The sequence below is a fragment of the Leuciscus leuciscus genome, assembly GCF_965113295.1.
Source record: "Leuciscus leuciscus genome assembly, chromosome: 21".
NCBI classification, from domain to species: domain Eukaryota; kingdom Metazoa; phylum Chordata; class Actinopteri; order Cypriniformes; family Leuciscidae; genus Leuciscus; species Leuciscus leuciscus.
In genome coordinates this window covers 34,262,525-34,286,252 of record NC_138745.1, presented here as the reverse complement: position 1 = coordinate 34,286,252, position 23,728 = coordinate 34,262,525, and the positions used below count along the sequence as shown (strand labels likewise).

Below are 23,728 nucleotides of genomic sequence, written 5' to 3'. Positions count from 1 at the left end.
ATTCACTGTGTGAAGATTTTTCATCATAATTCTGCTTTTGTTATCCTGCTCTGCTTCCCTTCTGAGATCATAATGATGCTTGGAGTCACTCACATGTTCGTAGTCGATTTTCTCTTTCAATCTCTGGCTCTTTTTGTTCTCCTTCACGATCTTCTTCTCTCCTTCACCTCTGTCTTCCTGGAGGGACGCTGATACGGGAGGCCGATGTTGATCGGCGCAACGGCTGTTCACAAAAAAACAATCAAACCACATGACAGGTGAATGTTCACCGACAGCCAAAGCAGAAATCAATGAATGTCACCCAAACAAACCCACACCAATGCATCTAGACTTGATATTATGGGTTATGTCAGTGTTTCAGGGTTAAATTCACAACTATGGATTTAAAGGGGAGGTTTGATTATGATTTCACTTTTTTAACTTTAGTTAGTGTGTAATGTTTATGTTTTTAATTAACTGATTTTATGCAGCAAAGATGCATTAAATATAATAGAAAGTGACAAGCAAAGACCATTTATAATGTTTCAAAAGAATTATGTTTCAAGTAAATTATGTTCTTTTGAACTTTCTATTCATCAAAGAATCCTGAAAAAATGTATCAGGGTTTTCAGTTTTCAACATTGATAATAATCAGAAATGTTTTTTTTAAATCATCATATTAGGATGATTTCTGAAGGATCATGTGACACTGAAGACTGGAGTAATGATGCTGAACATTCAGCTTTGATCACAGGAATAAATTACATTTTAACATATTCATTATAGAAAACAGTTATTTTAAATTGTTAATAATATTCTATATATTATAAAAAATTAAACATCTTACCAATCTCCCAAACTTTTTAATGATACTCTGTGTAAGCACAGATGTAATAATGTAATGACCAATCAGCATTCAGGACGCGATCCAGGATAGGAAATATCGGTTTTATAATAACATTAATCAGAAAGTAATTTTCCGCTGTCAGAACAATGCATTAGACATTTACATTCAATAATAAGATCTTGTCTAATCTTCTTTTAAAAATCAAGGGTGCAGTGCAGCACCTTGATGGGGTTTTCAGATACTAACAGCTATTTTAACTTAAAGTGTATCTGGAAAACATTCATATTTCATTGTAAATTCACTGCAAGGTTTTCATTGATTTCCTCCACACGCAGTCGGCTTTTAAGATCATCTAATTCGATTAGTTTGGCGAGAAGAGATAAACATTTCTCCTGGAAGTTGAGAACTAGTGTGTAATGTGACGTATGCAGTAATCAGAAGGAGTTTCACATTTTAACATTCAAACTGATGTGGTGTCATCGATTTTTGGTTAACCCTCCCCAAACATAGACGGTCTATTCCTGGAAATGTTGACTTGGATAATGAAGTGAACCAGACTTTCTACTGTCGGAAGTGTGTGTGTTTTTCAGGGAGGTTGTTGTTCTCTGACTCAGCAGTGCTGTAATCGTCTTCATGAGTTTGTCACTTTCTCTCGGGCAGTTCTGGTTAAAGGGATACTCCACTTTTTTTGGAAATAGGCTAATTTTACAGCTCCCCCAGAGTTAAACAGTTGAGTCTTACCGTTTTCGAATCCATTCAGCCGATCTCCGGGTCTGGCGGTACCACTTTTAGCATAGCTTAGCATAGATCATTGAATCGGACAGGACCATTAGCATCTCTCTCAAAAAAATGACAAAAGAGTTTCGATATTTTTCCTATTTAAAACTTGACTCTTCTGTAGTTACATCGTGTACTAAGACCGACGGAAAATGTAAAGTTGTGATTTTCTAGGTGATTTCAGGCGCTGCGTCATATCATTACGCCTGCTGGACTCATGGTACGGCAGCAAAGTTTCTTGATTATTACGCAGGAATGAGAGTATAGTTCCTAGCCATATCAGCCTAGAAAATCGCAACTTTTCATTTTCCGTCGGTCTTAGTACACGATGTAACTACAGAAGAGTGAAGTTTTAAATAGGAAAAATATCTAATCTCTTTGGTCATTTTTTTTGAGAGAGATGCTAATGGTCCTGTCCGATTCAATGATCTATGCTAAGCTATGCTAAAAGTGGTACCGCCAGACCCGGAGATCGGCTGAATGGATTCGAAAATGGTAAGACTCAACTGTTTAACTGTAGTTGTAAAATGAGCTTATTTCCAAAAAAAGTGGAGTATCCCTTTAAGAAAGCACAGCTGCTCTGCATGAGGGCCGATCGATGTTCATGAGTCTGATCAGAACATTATCTCAGCAGGCGAGAGAGGAAGAGAGAGAATTAGGGCATCCTTTCACAGGATGAGGGGATCTCTGTAGCCCGTCTTTGATCCGTGATCATTTGCTGCTGATCGGATTATACGGGGGAAAAAAGGAGGATTCAGATTCTTGGTTTCACACTACAACATTTTCAACTCAACTCAACTCGTCTTACTTTCATAACGTGGGCGGAACTTTATTTTAGTGATGTCAGCTGAAAAATAACTTTTGTTTCAGAGATGAGCAAGTGCTATGCATTGTTCACAGTAAGACCAGGAACATGAAACCAAGAAAATAAATACTTAAAGGGGTGGTTGAATATGATTTCACTTTTCTAACTTTAGTTAGTGTGTAATGTTGCTGTTTGAGCATAAACAACATCTGCAAAGTTACAACGCTCAAAGTTCAAAGCAAAGGGAATATTTTCTTATAAAGAAATTGCTTTTTAAGGACTACAACAAACGTCTGGTAAGAACTACACGACATTCCTCCCGGGTTAGTGACATCACCAACCCCAATATTTACATAAACCCCGCCCCCAGAACACAATTTATAGATTATCAAGACAGAATATGCTAATCAATGACTAGAAGATAACTACAGATAAGCAACATAAATTCCTCAACTAACCATTAAAAAAAAGTTGTCTACATGTTGTCACTTCTTCTTGAGTCTCTCCATCTTTATGACTTTCTGAATAAAAGGCTAAAAGTTTTTGAAATTTTCAGTGCATGTGTGTGTGAGGTAAAAGGACACAAACTGTTGAAGCTCCGCCCTCTGTGCCGGGAGCAGCAGCTCATTTGCATTTAAAGGGAAAGGCACAAAACGAAGCATTTTTGCTGACCCTCAAAAAGTGACAATTTTAACATGCTATATAAAAATATCTGTGGGGTCATTTTGAGCTAAAACTTCACATACACACTCTGGGGAATTCAGATATTTATTTTACATCTTGTGAAAAGGGCATTATACCACCCCTTTAATGGGTGTGTATTCATATCTCAGTGATGACTTGCCTTCTTTGGTCTCCTCCTCTCTGTATTGCCTGTAAGTCTTCCACCAAACGTCTCTCCGGTCGGCCTCCTCCGCTGCTCTCACGTAGCGAGTGTAACTGCGATATTTCTCCAGAGAGTCCAGCTGGGTCGCGTCAATGTCCTCATTGGGCATCGGACCCAGAGGAGGGGACCAGTGACACAGAACAGCTACAGAAGACCCAATAGAGGATTTAATAATAATAATAATGCAATAATAATAATAAACACAACAATTATAAAAAGATTTGCAATATATATATTATAAAAACAACAACAATAATAAACATTATAAATGTTATATAGTAATAATAATAATTTAACTTTAATTTAGAGCATATCTCAAACAAGCAGTAACTCAAAGTGCTTCAGAAAGATAGGAAAAATAGATAAAGGACAGAAAGGTTAGAATGAAAATACAGACTAATCAAGAAGTAGACATACAAAATCAATATTGCCAATGTATAGTACATATCAAGGTGTAAAATGTACGTTACATGTAAAGGTCATTCAGACCAGCAGACACACACACACACACACATACAGCAGCCGCACTGCTGATTAATTAACTCATTAACTGCACATTTGCACAAATATCCTCCCGCACTCCTCACCGGTGGACCGAAGACCCCTCGCATGAGGCTTCAGGCTCACATCACCCGCCGCCCGCAGGAGAACACACGCCGCTCCGCGCAGCGCCATGATGGACCACTCCAGCAGAGACGCAGAGAGAGAGACGTCAACACACAGAAGCGTGACGTAACGTGCGTACTCGTCATCGCGTATGTGCGCTCCTGCATATGGAAGGCGACGAGATTCGCTGATGAGAAAGTCAGCGCGCGCAGGAATCGGGATTTTACGTTTCTTCACATCTGATGAGTAAACAATCCTGTGAGTTTTATGAAAAAGGGGTTTGTCGATTGATAAAAAGACGTTAAATAGATGAATAGATGTTAATTAGTGGTGATGAAGGGGCAGGTGAAGTTTGTTTATTTACTGTGTCTCGATGTTTCCAGCACATCAATTCACCTAACAATTAATAATGACTATAATTCATGAGTCAAATGTATTTTATTCAGTTATACATTATATATAGCAGTTATACTTCAACATGAACACTGATATAGGTCCTTCCATCCTCCCATCTATCTATCTATCTATCTATCTATCTATCTATCTATCTATCTATCTATCTATCTATCTATCTATCTATCTATCTATCTATCTATCGTCTGTTTGTCTGTCCTTCTATCTATCTATCTATCTATCTATCTATCTATCTATCTATCTATCTATCGTCTGTTTGTCTGTCCTTCTATCTATCTATCTATCTATCTATCTATCTATCTATCTATCTATCTATCTATCGTCTGTTTGTCTGTCCTTCTATCTATCTATCTATCTATCTATCTATCTATCTATCGTCTGTTTGTCTGTCCTTCTATCTATCTATCTATCTATCGTCTGTTTGTCTGTCCTTCTATCTATCTATCTATCTATCTATCCATCTATCCATCTATCTATCTATCGTCTGTTTGTCTGTCCTTCTATCTATCTATCTATCTATCTATCCATCTATCTATCTATCGTCTGTTTGTCTGTCCTTCTATCTATCTATCTATCTATCGTCTGTTTGTCTGTCCTTCTATCTATCTATCTATCTATCTATCCATCTATCCATCTATCTATCTATCGTCTGTTTGTCTGTCCTTCTATCTATCTATCTATCTATCTATCTATCCATCTATCTATCTATCGTCTGTTTGTCTGTCCTTCTATCTATCTATCTATCTATCTATCTATCTATATCTATTGTCTGTCCTTCTATCTATCTATCTATCTATCTATCTATTGCTTGTTTGTCTGGCCTTCTATCTATCTATCTATCTATCTATATCTATTGTCTGTCCTTCTATCTATCTATCTATCTATCTATCTATCTATCTATTGTCTGTCCTTCTATCTATCTATCTATCTATCTATCTATCTATCTATATCTATTGTCTGTCCTTCTATCTATCTATCTATCTATCTATCTATCTATCTATCTATTGCTTGTTTGTCTGGCCTTCTATCTATCTATCTGTCCATCCATTCATCCATCCATCCATCCATCCATCCGTCTGTCTCTGATCTTCTGTGACAACATGAACCAAGAGTGATTCTCTGCCGTCTTTAACATTGTTTATTTTATTTATTTTATAATTTTTCAGGCTTCCAGGTTTATGATGGAGGATCACATGCAGTGCACAATCTGCTTAGATTCGTTTAAATTCCCTGTGACCATCCCGTGCGGTCACACTTTCTGCAAGGTCTGCATCTCCAAATTCTGGGAGGCCAAGGACAAAGACTTCCACTGCCCCGTTTGCAACAAAACCTTCGACACGAGGCCTCAGCTGAATCGCAACGTGTCTCTGTCGGTGTTATCGGAGGTGGCCGCCACACACAGTCCAGCGAAGAGAGATCTGTGCACAGGAGCCTCGGTCCACACGGAGCCGGAGCAGATCTGTGAGCGGCACCAGAAGCCTCTGGTCATCTACTGCAGAAACGACAGCATGTGTGTTTGCTATGAGTGCACTGTGATCGAGTGTAAGGGACATGATGTGATTCTGGTGGAGGATGAACGGAAGAATAGAGAGGTACAAACACACACTACCAGGATGTATAAATACTAGGGCTGGTCCGAATGCCATTTTTTGAGCTTCGAAGCTTCGGTAGTAATAAACATAGAATATTCGTAGCTTCGGAGAGAGGGTGCTGAACATATTCTTCTCTCTACTAAAGGCAGGATCTCTATGTGTCTGTCTGTCCGTTTGCATTTTGATTATTTAGAGAACCGTTCATATAAATCGACTTCACAAGGGAGTGCAGTGTGGCATTCGGTGCAATATAGATGGACACGCGAGACGCGACACGTTCAGAATTAATAAACTTTTAATAAACTACAGAACAGCGTGAGCGGGAAGCGGCGCACCTCACGCGGGCAGGGCTTATACTCCGAGAACGGACACTGCACTAGTGATATTAAACACAACTTCCCCATGAACAACACAAAGTAAATACACTCGCACGTAACACACACACACACACACAGGTCTGTTAACTTAAGCAATACTTTTAATAAGGTAGTCTAATATTTTTCTGACTAACAAATTACTGACACAGTGAAGGGTAGATTAAAGAAAAAACGAAATTTAAATAAAGAAAAAACAAAATTTAAATAAAGAAAAACAAAATTAAGTTAAATAAAAAATGCGATTAATTTAGATTGATAATAACGGGTAAAAAGCTTAAAGGGATACTTCAGGATTTAGCATTAAGCTTTGTATTAGTAGAAAACCTGTAGTATTTTCGAATTACCGTGCTTTCCACCCTCATATCCCCCTGAGACGAGAGATTTATGTATTTTTTGTCTGGAAAAAATCCTCCGATGACGCAAAAATCTTAATTTTGCGTCATCTGAGGATTTTCTGGCCAGAGGCTAAAGACTACAGCCAGTAGGAGGGGCTGTCCCGCATGTGTTCAACCCACCCATAGAGGGATCTCACTCACAGAATGTACACATAGTGTCAGCCATCTTTCTTTGGAAGCTAAGCTAACAGGCTCTTGTTCTGTGGAGAAAGCTGAGTATTAGGGGTTACCATCCTCTTTTTCCCGGACATGTCCGGCCGTCGAGATCGTCCAAAATGTCCGGGATTTGGCTTTTGCTTTCTGCAGTCGCCATTCATTGTTTACATGCACACCTTTTGTTTCAATCTAACTGAATTCATTCCGATTGGTGAATCTGAATGTAGTGTTTACATGAACGCTAAACAAGTGATCGGTTGATGTGCATTTTAACATTGCTAAGAAAATTCCCGCTCCTCCGTGAGAGATACGAGACCGGCTCATCAGTAATCACGCCACCGGCCTCGCGCCGTTCTCCCGCGCCCCTCAGCCTCGTCCTGCTCGCCACAGTAAACATAATGAATGGCGACTGTAGAACGCAAAAGCCGAATCCCGGACATTTTGGGCGATCCCGAAATCCCGGGCAAACTCGTCACGGAGTCTCACTAGTAGCCTAGCCTTGTTGTTTTCAACTGCGCTCTCTTACCGGTAGGCGTGGCGTGGGAGTGGCCTCCTAGGGCAGCGAAGCAAGTGCATTCTGGGAGTTGTTGTCTTTCATCCCCATAAGCCAAAAATACATTTTCTGGCTTTTCTCAGTCTAGAAAGCTCCATATTTAAAAATAATTTCACATTTCTTCTACATAAATTACCTATTTTAAATACACTTTCATCTTTCCAGAGGTGAAGTATCCCTTTAATACATTTTGTTTCTATTATTCTATTTTCCACAATGTCAAAGCAACGCAGCTTAACCCAAAATACAAGCTCAGGCATGCACTTCTGTCCACACACACTCCGCTGTTCTGCACTTCTGTCCACACACACTCCGCTGTTCTGCGCTTCTGTCCACACACACTCCGCTGTTCTGCACTTCTGTCCACACACACTCCGCTGTTCTGCACTTCTGTCCACACACACACTCCGCTGTTCTGCACTTCTGTCCACACACACACTCCGCTGTTCTGCACTTCTGTCCACACACACTCCGCTGTTCTGCACTTCTGTCCACACACACTCCGCTGTTCTGCGCTTCTGTCCACACACACACTCCGCTGTTCTGCACTTCTGTCCACACACACTCCGCTGTTCTGCGCTTCTGTCCACACACACTCCGCTGTTCTGCACTTCTGTCCACACACACTCCGCTGTTCTGCGCTTCTGTCCACACACACTCCGCTGTTCTGCGCTTCTGTCCACACACACTCCGCTGTTCTCATGCACTTCTGTCCACACACACTCCGCTGTTCTGCACTTCTGTCCACACACACTCCGCTGTTCTGCACTTCTGTCCACACACACTCCGCTGTTCTGCGCTTCTGTCCACACACACTCCGCTGTTCTGCGCTTCTGTCCACACACACTCCGCTGTTCTGCGCTTCTGTCCACACACACTCCGCTGTTCTGCACTTCTGTCCACACACACACTCCGCTGTTCTGCACTTCTGTCCACACACACACTCCGCTGTTCTGCACTTCTGTCCACACACACACTCCGCTGTTCTGCACTTCTGTCCACACACACACTCCGCTGTTCTGCACTTCTGTCCACACACACTCCGCTGTTCTGCACTTCTGTCCACACACACACTCCGCTGTTCTGCACTTCTGTCCACACACACTCCGCTGTTCTGCACTTCTGTCCACACACACACTCCGCTGTTCTGCACTTCTGTCCACACACACACTCCGCTGTTCTGCACTTCTGTCCACACACACTCCGCTGTTCTGCACTTCTGTCCACACACACTCCGCTGTTCTGCACTTCTGTCCACACACACTCCGCTGTTCTGCACTTCTGTCCACACACACTCCGCTGTTCTGCGCTTCTGTCCACACACACTCCGCTGTTCTGCGCTTCTGTCCACACACACTCCGCTGTTCTGCGCTTCTGTCCACACACACTCCGCTGTTCTGCACTTCTGTCCACACACACACTCCGCTGTTCTGCACTTCTGTCCACACACACTCCGCTGTTCTGCACTTCTGTCCACACACACACTCCGCTGTTCTGCACTTCTGTCCACACACACTCCGCTGTTCTGCACTTCTGTCCACACACACTCCGCTGTTCTGCGCTTCTGTCCACACACACTCCGCTGTTCTGCGCTTCTGTCCACACACACTCCGCTGTTCTGCGCTTCTGTCCACACACACTCCGCTGTTCTGCACTTCTGTCCACACACACACTCCGCTGTTCTGCACTTCTGTCCACACACACACTCCGCTGTTCTGCACTTCTGTCCACACACACTCCGCTGTTCTGCACTTCTGTCCACACACACTCCGCTGTTCTGCACTTCTGTCCACACACACACTCCGCTGTTCTGCACTTCTGTCCACACACACTCCGCTGTTCTGCACTTCTGTCCACACACACACTCCGCTGTTCTGCACTTCTGTCCACACACACACTCCGCTGTTCTGCACTTCTGTCCACACACACTCCGCTGTTCTGCACTTCTGTCCACACACACTCCGCTGTTCTGCACTTCTGTCCACACACACTCCGCTGTTCTGCACTTCTGTCCACACACACTCCGCTGTTCTGCACTTCTGTCCACACACACTCAAGCCAGAGAACACTCCCGTTGCAGGAACACTTCAGTAGGCCAAGAAGAAGCAAATATATTTATTAAGTATAACGAGGTTGGGTTCCTTCAACTGTCCATCCTATTAAAAATGGCTAGGCTATATTATAAGATAATTGTACAAAAAGAGTATTGTATTTCATCAGATTTTATAGTGTTGAACATATTCAAGCGCGAATGAGAACCGTTTCGAGGGGAAGGACAGGTGTGCAAAAAAATTAAATAAATAAATATTCGAATGTCAAATTTTCAAATCGAATATCAACCCAACGAACGAATATTCTAATATTCGGGTCCAGCCCTTATAAATACTGTATAATTTAAATAGTATATCATGCATTACAATAATGAGAATTTGGGGTGAAACTAATTCACTAATAATTTGGAAATATCACAATGCTATGTTTTCATTAAAATATGTTTTTATGCCTTTCTTTAATTCTAGAGTGCAATATTTCGATCTTCAGGTTTTGTGAGATTCAGTCGGTTGTCCATTATTTGTTGTTGCTGACCGTTTTAAGAATTTGCATGATAATGTTTGTACCTTGTCGTATATGAGACAACATTAATATTTTTGACATTTTTCTTTTGATATGCAGGCAGGATTAAAGAGAAAGAGTGCGGAAATCAAGAAACTCCAGGAAGCCACGGAGAGGAACCGTCTGGAGCTCATGGAGAACATGGAGAAAGCGAAGGCAAGGCGTCTCCATCTTCATTAGAGACTTTATCCAACAATGAAAATGTACTCATTCTCATATCATCCCAAAACCAGATGATGGTGACCAATTAAAATAAGGTTGCATTCGTTAACGACATTAGTTAACATGATCTATCAATGAAAAATACTTCTACGGATTTAATAATCTTAGTTGATTTACTAATACATAATTTAACCAAAATTTGTGTCTGTTAATATTGTTTAATGGACCTAACAAGCTATATATAATTCATAATACATAATAATATAACTTGACAGTTGTATTTTTATTAACTAGCACTTACAAAGATTAATAAATACTGTAAAAATGTATTGCTCATTGTTAGTTAAAGGGATGCTCCACTTTTTTTGGAAATAGACTCATTTTACAGCTCCCCCAGAGTTAAACCGTTTTCGAATCCATTCAGCCGATCTCCGGGTCTGGCGGTACCACTTTTAGCATAGCTTAGCATAGATCATTGAATCGGACAGGACCATTAGCATCTCTCTATACTATACTCTCATTCCTGCGTAATAATCCAGAAACTCTGCTGCCATATCATGAGTCCAGCAGGAGTAATGATATGACGCAGCGCCTGAAAATAGTCCCCAGCTCGGTAACTTCCAATGTGACCGGGACTAAGTTTGTCTAACCTATTAGACCTATTTTCAGGCGCTGCGTCATATCCAGGGTGTCCGCGCGGTAGTAAAAGGTAGTAAAAGTAGTAAAAATAATCTACCAAAATTAAGGCCCTTGAAAGGTAGTAAAAGGTAACAAACGCAATTTGACTTGGTAGTAAATTTTTCATCACCACCTCAATATATGAGTTTCCATTTTTTTACTTAATATTTGTGTCTCCATATTTTAACTTCATCTAGCATAATTAAAAAATATATATACGGTGCTAACAGGACCTGACGGGCTCGACATTAACGCTTGTCCGGGACAAGTGGATTTTTTGAAGGGACAAGTAAAAGAGAATTTTACTTGCCCGACCGGACAAGTAGCCTGATTAAACGTCAATAACAAAAAATGTATAAATAACTAGGGAATCACTAAAATGAGAGAATGATTCTGATTGTATTTATTTATTGTAAGTTGCGATCGATAGTGGATGTATTAGGCTACTGACGGTAACAAGGTTGCGCTGTTGAGGCTCGCGCAGCCTCTCGAGGAGAAATCCAAACAAATGTAAACTCAGTTAACAACATAACGTTACTGCCAGTGCCAAAATTCAAAATGTGTTTTAATATTTTTAACATATGATACAGTTTAGCAACCTCACACGACGAGTGCTGTTTTCTTGAGTAGGCTACCATCACGACTGAAAATGTGACATTGCTTTTGATACAACAGTTCAATAAACAGTTCAAATTAAGTTACTTACATTTTAGACACAATATTGACTGTTTTTGTTCTGTTTCAGCAGCAAAAATAGTTCCAAACAAAGATCAAAGCAGAACCGTAACGCATCTCACAGCAACACTTAACCGTGTTTCATTACTGAATGATTCAGCGATTTGAACGAATTGGCTGAGTCAAAGATTCAATGTCCCATTCATAAACATGTCTCATTCTTGAATGAATCAGTTGTTTGAACGAATCGTTTGAATGAATGACTCAATGACTCGCTCATTAAGGCGGTCGCCTGACGCCTCCTACTGGCGTTTTTTTTTTTTTCATTTGTTTTTTTTTTTCATTTAGTTGACATGGACATTGCAATTAAACATAGTACAAAACAAGTTTGTAACTAATGCTATGCAAAAAGAGTTTATAGCTATTGCTAATTTTCAACTCCAGTCCATGGTTACTTTCATGTTTAAAAGTATCATTCTTTCCAACGTTTCTTATTTGTATATTCAAATAGGCCCTTTAAAGGTGCAGATATGACAATATGCAGATTTAAATATATCAGAGCTGATTTAACACAGATGAGGATATTTCTTCAGAATAAATTATATTTACAGCACACACACACCAAAAACATTCCGGACAAGCAACTTTTTTACTCGGACAAGTGAATGACAGATTTACTTGTCCAAAGGACAAGCACATGAAAAGGCTTAATGTCGAGCCCTGAGTGAGTCGGAGTTGATAGCAATGACAAAGTGCCAAGGTTATTATTCACCTTATTAGGGCTAAGGGCTATGGTTAGGATAACTCAAGGGCTAGGGTTAATATAAGGACAACTGAAACTCAACTCGACACTACAAAAAAAACATAATTGACAATGACAATAGGCCTACTTAATGATAACAATTAAACATTAGTGTACCTAATATGTATGATGGGTGTGACAGTATACCTTATAGTAAGTAGTAAGTGGTGCTTTACATACCCCGCCCACCCCACCACACCCCCAAAAAAAGGGCTGCTGCTTGATGTCGTGATGGTAGTAAAAAATATTGTGGAGGTGGTAAAAAAGGTAGTAAAAGGTAGTAAATTCATCTCTATGATTCCTGCATATACCCTGATATCATTACGCCTGCTGGACTCATGATATGGCAGCAGAGTTTCTTGATTATTACGCAGGAATGAGAGTATAGTATAGAGAGATGCTAATGGTCCTGTCCGATTCAATGATCTATGCTAAGCTATGCTAAAAGTGGTACCGCCAGACCCGGAGATCGGCTGAATGGATTCGAAAACGGTAAGACTCAACTGTTGAACTCTGGGGGAGCTGTAAAATGAGCCTATTTCCAAAAAAGGTGGAGTATCCCTTTAATGCAGTAATTAATGTTATCTAACAGGACCTTATTGTAAAGTGTTAGAAAGACGTTTCTTCCATGGATAACAAAAGGAGATGTTTTGAAGTATATTCACATCACACTTTTTCATTCAATGAAAGCAAACAGTGACCAAGAGCCGTCGTGCTTAAATAAGGACTAAAAAGCAACATAAAATGACCATAAAGTAGCCTATGAAAAATTGAAGTCAATATTTGACAAAAATCTTTCATTCTGCCACAACTCTCATACATCTTATTCACAGTTTTGCATTTTAAACACATGCAACGACATGAAAGACTCGATACTTTTCGGCACGATGAAATTAAATTTTTGAGAATGAATGCCCAAAAATACACATTAATATATAAGAGAATAGGTGTAGATGAAGGATGCAGTGATGTAATCGCCGCTCATGGCATGTTGTTCTTCCTCTACTCTGTCAGGTCTCACTCCAGCAGACGTCTCAGTGGGTGGACAGCAAGTTCTCACAGCTGATAAAGGTGTTGGCAGAGAAGCAGGAAGTGACACAGCTGTTTGTGGAGCAGCAGCAGGAAGTGACCGTGATGCAGGCTGAGGATAGGCTGGCTGCGCTGGAGGAGAGAACCATGCAGCTCGTAGCCCTTCAGGAGGAGATCAGCAGCCTGTGTTCCCTCCCCTCATGCCAGCTCATCAAGGTTACAGCATTCGGATTTTATAAATGAGAGGCGTGACTCACAAAATAAAAATAAATAATACATTAATAATTAATAATTAAATATAAAAATAATAATAAATGGCCCCATTTTGCTTTTATATTGATGCTACTAAAGGTCATTTGGTTGTGGAAAATATTTATTTATTGTTATTTTATGAATTATTTTACAAAATTGTTGCTTTTTATTTTATTATTATTATTTATTGGGTCACACTTTAGATTAGGGTCCAATTCTCACTATTAACTACGACTTTTGCCTTAATAAACTCCTAACTACAGCTTATTAATAGTTAGTGGGGTAGTTATTAAGGTTAGGTATTGGGTGGATTAAGGGATGTAGAATATGGTCATGCAGAATAAGGCATTAATATGTGCTTTATAAGTACTAATAAACAGACGATATCCTAGTAATATGCATGCTAATAAGCAACTAGTTAATAGTGAGAATTGCACCCTAAACTAAAGTGTGACCATTTATTGTTAATGGTTAATATTTCACCGCTGGAAAGATGAATGTGTATTTAAATTGGGTCATTTATGTAGTAGAAATGTGAAATTATTGTAGAAGTTGGTGCCTTCTAGACTGAGAAAAGCCAGAAAATGTATTTTTGGCTCATGTGGATGAAAGACAACAACTCCCAGAATGCACTTGCTTCGCTGCCCTACGAGGCCACTCCCACGCCACGCCTACCGGTTACAGAGGGCAGTGTCGGGAGAAATGATACAACTAGGCTACTAGTGACTCGAAACTGAAAAGACAGCGTTTTATCGTGAGATCCCCCTATGGGCGGGTTGAAGACATGCGGAACGAGCTCCTCCTATTGGCTGTAGTCTCTCGCCTCTGGACACAAAAGCCTTCGATGACGCTAAATGACGATTTTTGCGTCATCTGAGGTTTTTTGTCCAGACACACAATACAGAAATCTCTCGTCTCAGGGGAACACGTCAGCACGGTCAATCCAAAATACTACCGGGTTTCTACTGATATAAAGCTTAATGCTAATCGGTGAAGTATCTCTTTAATGGTTTCCACAGGTGTACGTCACATGTTTGTTTATGTCGCTGTTTGTGTGCTCATGCAGGACTCCAGGTTCATAGAGGTCCCACGCTTCAGTGACGTTCCTGTGGATGTGCATGTGTGCGCACAGGAGAAGCTGACCCCCGTCACTGATGTCCTGTCCCGCGTGTCTAAACTGGTGTGTGAGGATCTGGAGAGAGCCACACAGGTGTCCGGAGGACCGGAGAAAGAGGGTGAGTCGGGATCACACTGAACCGCTTGATGCATGTGACACAGAAATGGCTAACATCTGATTGGTTGGTACTTTGCAAATTTCACAAGTGGAGGAACACAGATTTTATTTATTGTCAACCAGTGAACAAAGTCGTATTTACAAGCTATCAGTGGATTTGCCAAAGTTAGCCAGATTAGTACTAGCATCACATTTTTTCAAAGATATTCAGAGTTTAGCTTGAGGTGCTTAGTAGCAAGAAAACTAGAAGCAGAACTGTATATTTTATAATCTAACAAAAAATGTATTTCACAATATTTTTACACTTTTGGTTGATAATGATATATATCACAATATGACACTTTTTAATGAAAATTTTACAAAAAAGATTCGTCCTTATGACAATTTTAAGTAATGGTAGACCTATTACTAATTTGATTAATTTATTTATTAAAACTGTCATGAACATATAAATGTACTGTTTAAAGCATGATTTAATTTTTTTTCTATGTTATATATAATCCAATATCGGATAAAACTACATGTAAATGGAACATAAACACACACACACACACAAAATCTAAGTTTATGAAAACTGAATAAATAAATAAATAAATAAATAATATAAAAAATATAAAGAAATAAATATATATATATATATGTAATACATCACAATATTTAAAAAAAATTGGTTGATATCTCAATGTACACATTTTTATGGAGACTGAAAAATACTGAAACATTTTTTTTAAATACTGAAAAAAATGAATGTTCTTTGTGAGAATTTCCAAAGTAAAGCTACAATTTTGATATTTTTTTAAATATATATTTACATTTATTTAACCAGTCATGAACATTGCAATGACACAGTTGTATAAATAAGTAATTGTTACTTATAAGTAATACTGTTAGCTTAAAATGATCAGCATTGCTTTTTCTTTGTCTTTCTCGTAGGCTCTCCTCAAGATAAGAGGCCAGTTCTGGCTGTTGTTCCCAGTCCTGCAACTCCATCATATCCAGCAGAGAGGGAGGGGCTAAACGCATGTACGCTCATATCATATCATATATCATATCACATCACATCACATCACACGTATGACAGTACAGTGTGGAAAAAGTCACATTATTCTCAGTCTCATATATTATTGTCTCATTCATCATATATAAACAAGTATTCATTACTTCAATGAGCTCATTGTATCTGCATTAAATTACAACATTGTTTAAATTAATAAATTTTTAGTTAACTGTGACACATTTCTGAAATACAGGACAGGCCAAAAGTTTGGACACATTACCATTTTTAATGTTTTTGAAAGAGGTTTCTTCTGCTCATCAAGCCTGCATTTATTTGATCAAAAATACAGAAAAGAAATGTAATATTGTGATATATTATTACAATTTAAAATAATTGGTTTTCAATTTATTATACTTTAAATTATAATTTATTTCTGTGATGCAAAGCTGAATTTTCAGGATCATTACTCCAGTCTATCACATGATCCTTTAGAAATCATTCTAATATGATGATTCATTTTCAAAGTTGGAAACAGTTCTGCTGCTTAATATTTTTTCATAACCTGTGATACTTTTTTAGGATACTTTGATGAATAAAAAGTAAAAAAAAAAAAAAAAAGAAGCAAATGTTTTCAAAATAGAAATCTTTTGTAACAACAATATACACGACTGGTCAGTCATTTGGGGTCAGTAATTTTGAATAAATGGATATTTCCATTTCCAGTAAATTCTTTCTTTTTTTGAAATAAATCAATACTCTTATTCAGCAAGAATGTGTTAAATTGATAAAAAGTGATAGTAAAGGAGATTTATATTATTAGAAAATATTTTTTTATTTTGAATAAATGCAGTTCTTTTTAACCTTTTATTCATCAAATATATTAGGCAACAGAACTGTTTCCAACACTCATAATAAATCAGAATATTAGAATGATTTCTAAAGGATCATGTGATAAGACTGGATGTTACATGTGACACTGAAGGACTGGAGTAATGATCCTGAAAATTCAGCTTTGCATCACAGAAATAAATGATAATTTAAAGTATAATAAATTGAAAACCAATTATTTTAAATTGTAATAATATATCACAATATTACATTTCTTTTCTGTATTTTTGATCAAATAAATGCAGGCTTGATGAGCAGAAGAAACTTCTTTCAAAAACATTAAAAATAGTAATGTGTCCAAACGTTTGGCCTGTACTGTATACAGTCACCTCGGATAACAGGACACACTTAAATTGTAATGTGGACTCGTGCACTTTCTGTAAAGCTGCTTTGAAATGATGTGTATTGTGAAAAGCGCTATACAAATAGACATGTATTTAATTGAATTGAATGTATTGCAATTCTTCTCTTCCCCCAGACCGCTGCAACCTGACCTTTGACCCTCGTACCGCCAACGCTCACTTACGCCTTTCCCAGAGCAACAGGAGGGCGGAGCATCTGAGCTCTGGGCCCCGCCCCGTCCCGGCCGACGAGTCCCGCTTCGACCACACCTGGCAGGTGTTGTGTTTCCAGAGCTTCACTCGCGGACAGCATTACTGGGAGCTGGAGGTGTCCAAACCGTGGGCCTACGTGGGCGTGACGTACCCCAACATACCGCGCAAAGAGAAGGGCAAACGCTGCATGGTGGGGATGAACGATCTGTCGTGGAGCCTCCAGCTGGACGAGCGGCAGCTGAGCGCGTGGCACGCCGGCTGCAAGGAGTCCGTCGCGGGACAGCTGCAGTTAAACGCTCAGCCGCTGCGCATCGGCATGCTTCTGGACTACGAGGCCGGCACGCTGACCTACTACGGCGAGGGACAGGTCCGGCTGCACGCCTTCCACTGCGCGTTCACACAAGCCCTGCTCCCGGCCTGCTGGATCGGGGAGGGCGTCACTGTCACGCTCTGTGAACCGAGAGCCTGAACATTTGTACGCTGGTTTGTCCCCAGCAGGATTGGTCCTGAGGAAATAGATGCATCCCTACTGTAGCCGGACCTGAGACGTGTGGCCTTCCTTCACCATCATTTACTCCTCGTGTTTTTGAGCTGTGATGAGATTTGATGAGCTCAGGGTTTACTCTGGGATGGTGCTGTTAAAGCTCTGTTGATCTGTGGAGAGTTATACTTCACGCAAGTACGTGAACACAGATGCTTTTATCTGCACTGGCTTGATGTGTCAGTCATAAGTTAAGATATTTCCTAAACAATAATCAATGACAATTGTGTATATATATATATATATATATATATATCAATTGTCAAATTGATTTATCGTTATTAATTGCGTTTAACATAAAAGTTTGTGTTTACAAGATATATGTGTGTGTGCATATATTGTTACATTTATATATACCATATATGTGTAAATACACACACACACACACACACATATATATATGTATATATACAGGGCTTGACATTAACTTTTTGAGGCAAGTAAATTTATCTTTCACTTGTCTATGCTTGTCCTGGTAAAGATTTATAATTTTATAATTGTAGACATAACAATGGATTTTGCCACTTTCTACCCGGCAGAGGCTGATTTACCACGGGATACTTTAAAACGTGTGGCTACTTTACATCTGAACATTAGCTACTATTTAACTATGTACATTTAACCAATACAAATGCTGTTAATGCTTGTTTACAGTTCACGGCTGCCGACGCTAGCTACTAGCTAACGTCACTTATTAGGCTACTCGTCATCCAGGTTGGGTTGCCCCTGACAGACGCCACAGATCATTACTCCGTCTTCATAAATAACCCAGTCGAATTCATCTTTCCATTTGGTTACAAATTTTCGTTCCCGTTTTAATTCGTATGGTGCTGTTGGTGTAAGGTGACTTGTTTTTGGAGCTTTTCCTGGCGCTTGGCCGGGCTTCGGCGCGTGAAGAAACATCACTCTCCACTCCAGTCTCCACCACCACTGTTCTTTGAGGGAGGTAAACATTTTTAAATTTGGACCGACTCTTGATTGGCCAATCAAAGCATTCTGAGTTGGACGCTGGTTCGACGGATTGTGGGGGAAAAAAGTGTTCGTTTCAAATCGGTAAAATTAAATCAGTAAAATAGACGTAATGAGTGGCACATAATAACGTGAAGTAACATGGCATTTTATTTTATTTTAAATGTAACTTTTCCAGTGGGACAACCAATTTTCTCTTCCACTTGTCCTACAAAAAAATCCACTTGTCCCGGACAAGCCTTAATGTCGAGCCCTGTATGGGTATAAATGTATATGTGTGTGTATATACAGTATATACACACACACACACACACACAGACATATAATACACACATTATGTGTAAACAAACTTTTATGTTAGATTTGACAGCACTAATATATATATATATATTCCTCATAGTCATGTTTACATCATGTATACATATATATTATAACAATATATACATATGCACTGCTCAATATACAACAGAGGTCAGAGGTTTAGAATAATCAATATTTTGTTTTTGTTTTAGAACTGCATTTATTGCATTTGCTGCATTTATTTAATCAAAAATACCAAACAGTATTATTGTGAAATATTACAATTTAAAACAACCGTTTTCTATTTGCATACTTCATACTCAGCATATTAGAATGATTTCTGAAGGATCATGTGACACTGAAGACTGGAGTAATGAGGCTTAAAAAAATTCAGCTTTGATCACAGGAATCAATTACATTTTAAAAGATAATACAATAGAATAAAGTTCTTTTAAATTGTAATAATATTTCACAGTGTTACTGTACATCTGCTGACATCTGTGTTCACGTACTTCGTAAGGTGTGTTTCTAAGGCATATTCTTACTCGTGGCCAAATTATGGAACTTTTAAGAAGTTGAGTTTGCATTTTAAGGGCCAGATGTGCACTTTGTGTTTATGTTGTGTGTTCAAGAGACATCAAAATGATTATCTGCTGTATCCGCTCTAGTATAGGATTCATATTTTTAGTTCTTAAATATTAAGAGTCAGATCTGTTCGCCTGCACTCGACAAACATCTATGTTGTGTTCATTTCCATGTTCAGTTTTCATGTTGGACAGGATTCTCGTAGTAGTGATTTTGTATTTGTATGTATTTCTACTGTATCAGTTTTAGTAGTATTTTATTTTTGCAGAGTTTAATGTGTTCATCTTTCGGTCCTTATCTTTTAACATTTCAGAAACTGACATCTTAAATTATGAAATTAAAGGGATACTTCACCAATTAGCATTAAGCTTTGTATCAGTAGAAACCCGGTAGTATCTTCGAGTGGCCGTGCTTCCCTTCCTCATGTCCTCCTGAGACGAGAGTGTATTGTGTGTCTGGAAAAAAACCTCAGAGGACACTAAAATCATAATTTAACGTCATCGGAGGCTTTTTTGTCCCGAGGTGAGAGACTACAGCCAATAGGAGGAGCTCGTTCCGCATGTGTTCAACCCGCCCATAGGGGGATCTCACGATAAAACGCTGTCTTTTCAGTTTCGAGTCACTAGTAGCCTAGCTGTATCATTTCTCCCGATACTGCCCTCTGTAACCGGTAGGCGTGGTGTGGGAGTGGCCTCGAATGGCAGCGAAGCAAGTGCATTCTGGGAGTTGTAGTCTTTCATCCACATGAGCCAAAAATACATTTTCTGGCTTTTCTCCGTCTAGAAGGCACCAACTTCTAAATTATTGCACATTTCTTCTACATAAATGACCCAATTTAAATACACATTCATCTTTCCAGCGGTGAAATATCCCTTTAAATTTCATCCTCTTAATACTCTAGTCATAAACTCTAATTTCATCGCCATTGGCTGTGTTCATAATAGAGTACTTGCATACTGCTGACTTCATACTGCACACTATGTGCCATATACTGCACACTATTATTTGTTACGCAACAGTAATGCTGCTTTGCTTATTGCTATTATAATTTTGCAAGTTATCCCACACATAAATTAGGTTATTTTGTCAAAAACAAAGTTGATTGCGGTTAATTTATCACTTTTTAATTGAAAGTATGGGATGCAGTGTCTTTTTCAGTTCATTTGTATTTTTTTGGCAAAGTTGTGTGTGCACAGTATGTATAATGCATACTGCAAAAATATGCTATTCTGAACATAGCCAATCTATAAGGAATCATTGAGTGTTTGAGCACTGTGTGCGTTATGGGATCATAATTTAGTGAACTCATTTCTGTTCTAGCGTACTTGAGGTCTGACTTTATGCACTAACTAGTATAAGGTATAATTGTGCTTAATATTGGGAGATTATCTGAATATTAGAAAAAAAATTATGTACTATGCTTGCACAAGCCATTCGGGCTACACGAGTGAATGGAAAAACTGGAAAAGCACATCCTTTGGGAACAATGAAGTCAATCTGTATCGTCTGGTCCCGCCGTTCACAGGCTGATCTCCTGAGAGACTTTTACCGATTAATGTGCCCTTCTTTGTCTGCTTTTGAAACCCTCTGGACATTAGGTACATAAATAATGAACACAAAGACATTCATAAAAAATTCTCAAATCAAATGAAATGCATCGTTCCACTTGTGTACATGTTTACTTTAATAAAATACACTTCAAATAACAATACAGTCAAGACCATGCGTAACTGATTTAATTGTAGAATTAAATAAATTAGGGGAAAAAGATGAATCAATAAACGAGACCGAAGGTGCATGAAGGGTTAAAGTGCATCTAGCTGCTGCATGCTACACAGACGCCGAGACGAGTACACACTGCTGCAGAAAACGAGCTTGATCTGGATATACTTTGCAGTGAACATGAAGGTGATTTTAGACACGGTAATGGTCAGTTGTTTTGATTCGATTTTTTGAAAATGATTCCAAAAGAAGCGGAAGTGGAACTCGCAGCACGATAAACGTTCTAGTTAAGCGATGCGCGTGACGGAATGCGCAGTAGAGGGGCGTTCACATTGATCTGCAGCGAATAAGTGTCCGGAAGAAGTGTTTCATTTGTTTGAGACGACTGCTTTAGTGTTTGTTTAACAAGTGAGCAGCAACAGCCAGTGAAGCTCATGTGATCTTGCATCTAATGTAGCCGGGCATGAAGCGCTGTTAATGTGAACACCCACGGTTTTTTTTTTTTTTTGGGCCTTGTCCTAAACTCTTGTGCAACTTGCAAAATACCTCTCAAATCTATCAATCTATACAAAATCAGGTCATAAATAAATTTAGAAAAGCTCAATCATTTACTGTCGGATTTTCTCTCCGGCTGGAAATCGTAACAGTAGGTCCCTTTCATTCACGAGCTATGAATTCATTAAAGTTGTTTTATTCATGTGTGTGTCTCTCGTCCCTCTACACAGGCCAGGTCATATTAATGCCCCAGGCTACTGGTCTGTTGAAGTGGGCGTTAACTGTGGCGGGAGACGGTGAGAGGATGAGATGAAGGGTACGGAGAGAGGAGAGGGTGTGCTGCAGACACACGTCTACTGGTTCTTCTTGTCATCAGGTGGGGAGTAGGGTGGGGGTTTGTCCTTCAGAAAAGAAGAGAAAAAAAAACAGTATCCTCGAATTATTACCCAAGTTGCTTTGATGCAGCTCTACACTCTGGACTTGAGCAACAGGTTGAACCTGGTTATAACGTATATGGACGTTGACATGTTTAACTTGGGTACATATGAACTTTGTTATATATGAAGAGTTCAGATGCAAAAGCCTCTAAATGCCATCTGAAATTTTCTTCTAGAATGATCATTGTTATCAAGCTCATATATTTAAGTTCAGTAATTTCACGTAAATGACAATTAATAGGTCATTTTCATTGGCTTTTAAGTGAAATTACTGAACTTAAATATACGAGCTTGATAAAAATTATAATTTTAGAAGAAAATTTCAGATGGCACTTAGAGGCTTTTGCATCTGAACTCTTCATATGAACTTGATTAATAGGTTGGACCTTTTTATATATGAACGACAGGTTGGACCTGGTTAACAGATTTAACCTAGTTATATATGGACTTTAACACATTTAACTTGGTTACATGTGAACTTTATTATTTATGAACTTGGTTGTACCTGTTATTATATGTGGACTTTGTTTACAGGATAGACTTGGTTGAACCTAGTTGTATATGGGCATATGAACTTGGTTAACAGGTTGGACCTGGTTATATATGACTGTTAACATGATAGACTTGGTTAACAGATACCTAGTTATATAGGAACTTTAACACATTTAACTTGGTGCATATGAACTTTACTAACAGGTTTATAACAGGTTGGACCTGGCTATATATGGATTGTTAAAATCCCCCTCCGGTGAAAATCAAGCTTTTAAATGTTGTTTATATGTCTATGTGATGTTTTTAATACATTTTAATAATAAGACAAACCATGTGTACATGTTATTAAAAAAATAAGTATTTTATCTTAAAACTCGTCTGTGAGTGAGTGGAGGCGGGGCTCATTTGCATATTCATAGAACCACGTAGACTAAATGAGGCAAGGGTGTCGAGTTACATTCAAGATATTTTAAGGCATGAAGAATTTTTTTCAAGGAAAAAACTTTTAATTATGTAATTTTGGTGATCAAAGAAGAGTTTTAATGGATACAATTATTGACTATAGGGGGACTTTAACAGGATAGACTTGGTAAACTGGTTGGACCTAACACATTTAACTTGGTTATATGAACTGTTAACAAGTAACGTATGGTTAACAGGTTAGTGAACTCACCTCCGGCAGGTAGACCCGCATCGGAGCATAAGTAGTCGCAGTGGAACTCGCTGCAGCTTCAGCTGCCTTTGCCTCCGCTAGAACAATAATTACAGTCATTTTAATTTGAGCAAAAATTTATTAGGAATCAATTAACAAGAAGTCAGTAAAACAGTAGTGACATCTTAAAACAGCTCGTCTGTAACTGGTGGAGTTTTAGCTCATACCTGCAGGGGTTCTGGGCAGGTCTGGGTCGAGAGGAGC

The 23,728-nt window shown here is 39.0% G+C and overlaps 3 protein-coding genes across 3 annotated transcripts in view; 1 reads left to right on the top strand and 2 right to left on the bottom strand.

Annotated features, from left to right (window-relative positions):
- Positions 1-4,039, bottom strand: part of mrpl38 (mitochondrial ribosomal protein L38) — a 14,962-nt gene extending 10,923 nt beyond the window's left edge. The window contains 5 exon segments of the mRNA XM_082151969.1: positions 94-129; positions 132-155; positions 158-223; positions 3,253-3,438; positions 3,882-4,039. Of these exon segments, the coding sequence (XP_082008095.1) occupies positions 94-129; positions 132-155; positions 158-223; positions 3,253-3,438; positions 3,882-3,969 (400 nt within the window). The 5' untranslated portion in view covers positions 3,970-4,039.
- On the top strand, positions 4,022-21,379 carry trim65 (tripartite motif containing 65). Its single transcript, XM_082151955.1, has 7 exons — positions 4,022-4,158; positions 5,481-5,906; positions 10,061-10,156; positions 13,332-13,562; positions 14,665-14,833; positions 15,766-15,855; positions 17,196-21,379. The coding sequence occupies exons 2-7, from the start codon at positions 5,493-5,495 to the stop codon at positions 17,738-17,740; spliced, it is 1,545 nt and encodes a 514-aa protein (XP_082008081.1). The 5' UTR covers positions 4,022-4,158; positions 5,481-5,492; the 3' UTR covers positions 17,741-21,379.
- Positions 21,333-23,728, bottom strand: part of wbp2 (WW domain binding protein 2) — an 8,879-nt gene continuing 6,483 nt past the window's right edge. Inside the window, exons 6-8 of the mRNA XM_082151983.1 lie at positions 23,692-23,728; positions 23,486-23,562; positions 21,333-22,284 (exon numbers count right to left, since the gene is read on the bottom strand). The exon at positions 23,692-23,728 is cut by the window's right edge and continues 68 nt beyond it. Of these exons, the coding sequence (XP_082008109.1) occupies positions 22,237-22,284; positions 23,486-23,562; positions 23,692-23,728 (162 nt within the window). The 3' untranslated portion in view covers positions 21,333-22,236. The remainder of the gene's footprint in view (positions 22,285-23,485; positions 23,563-23,691) is intronic.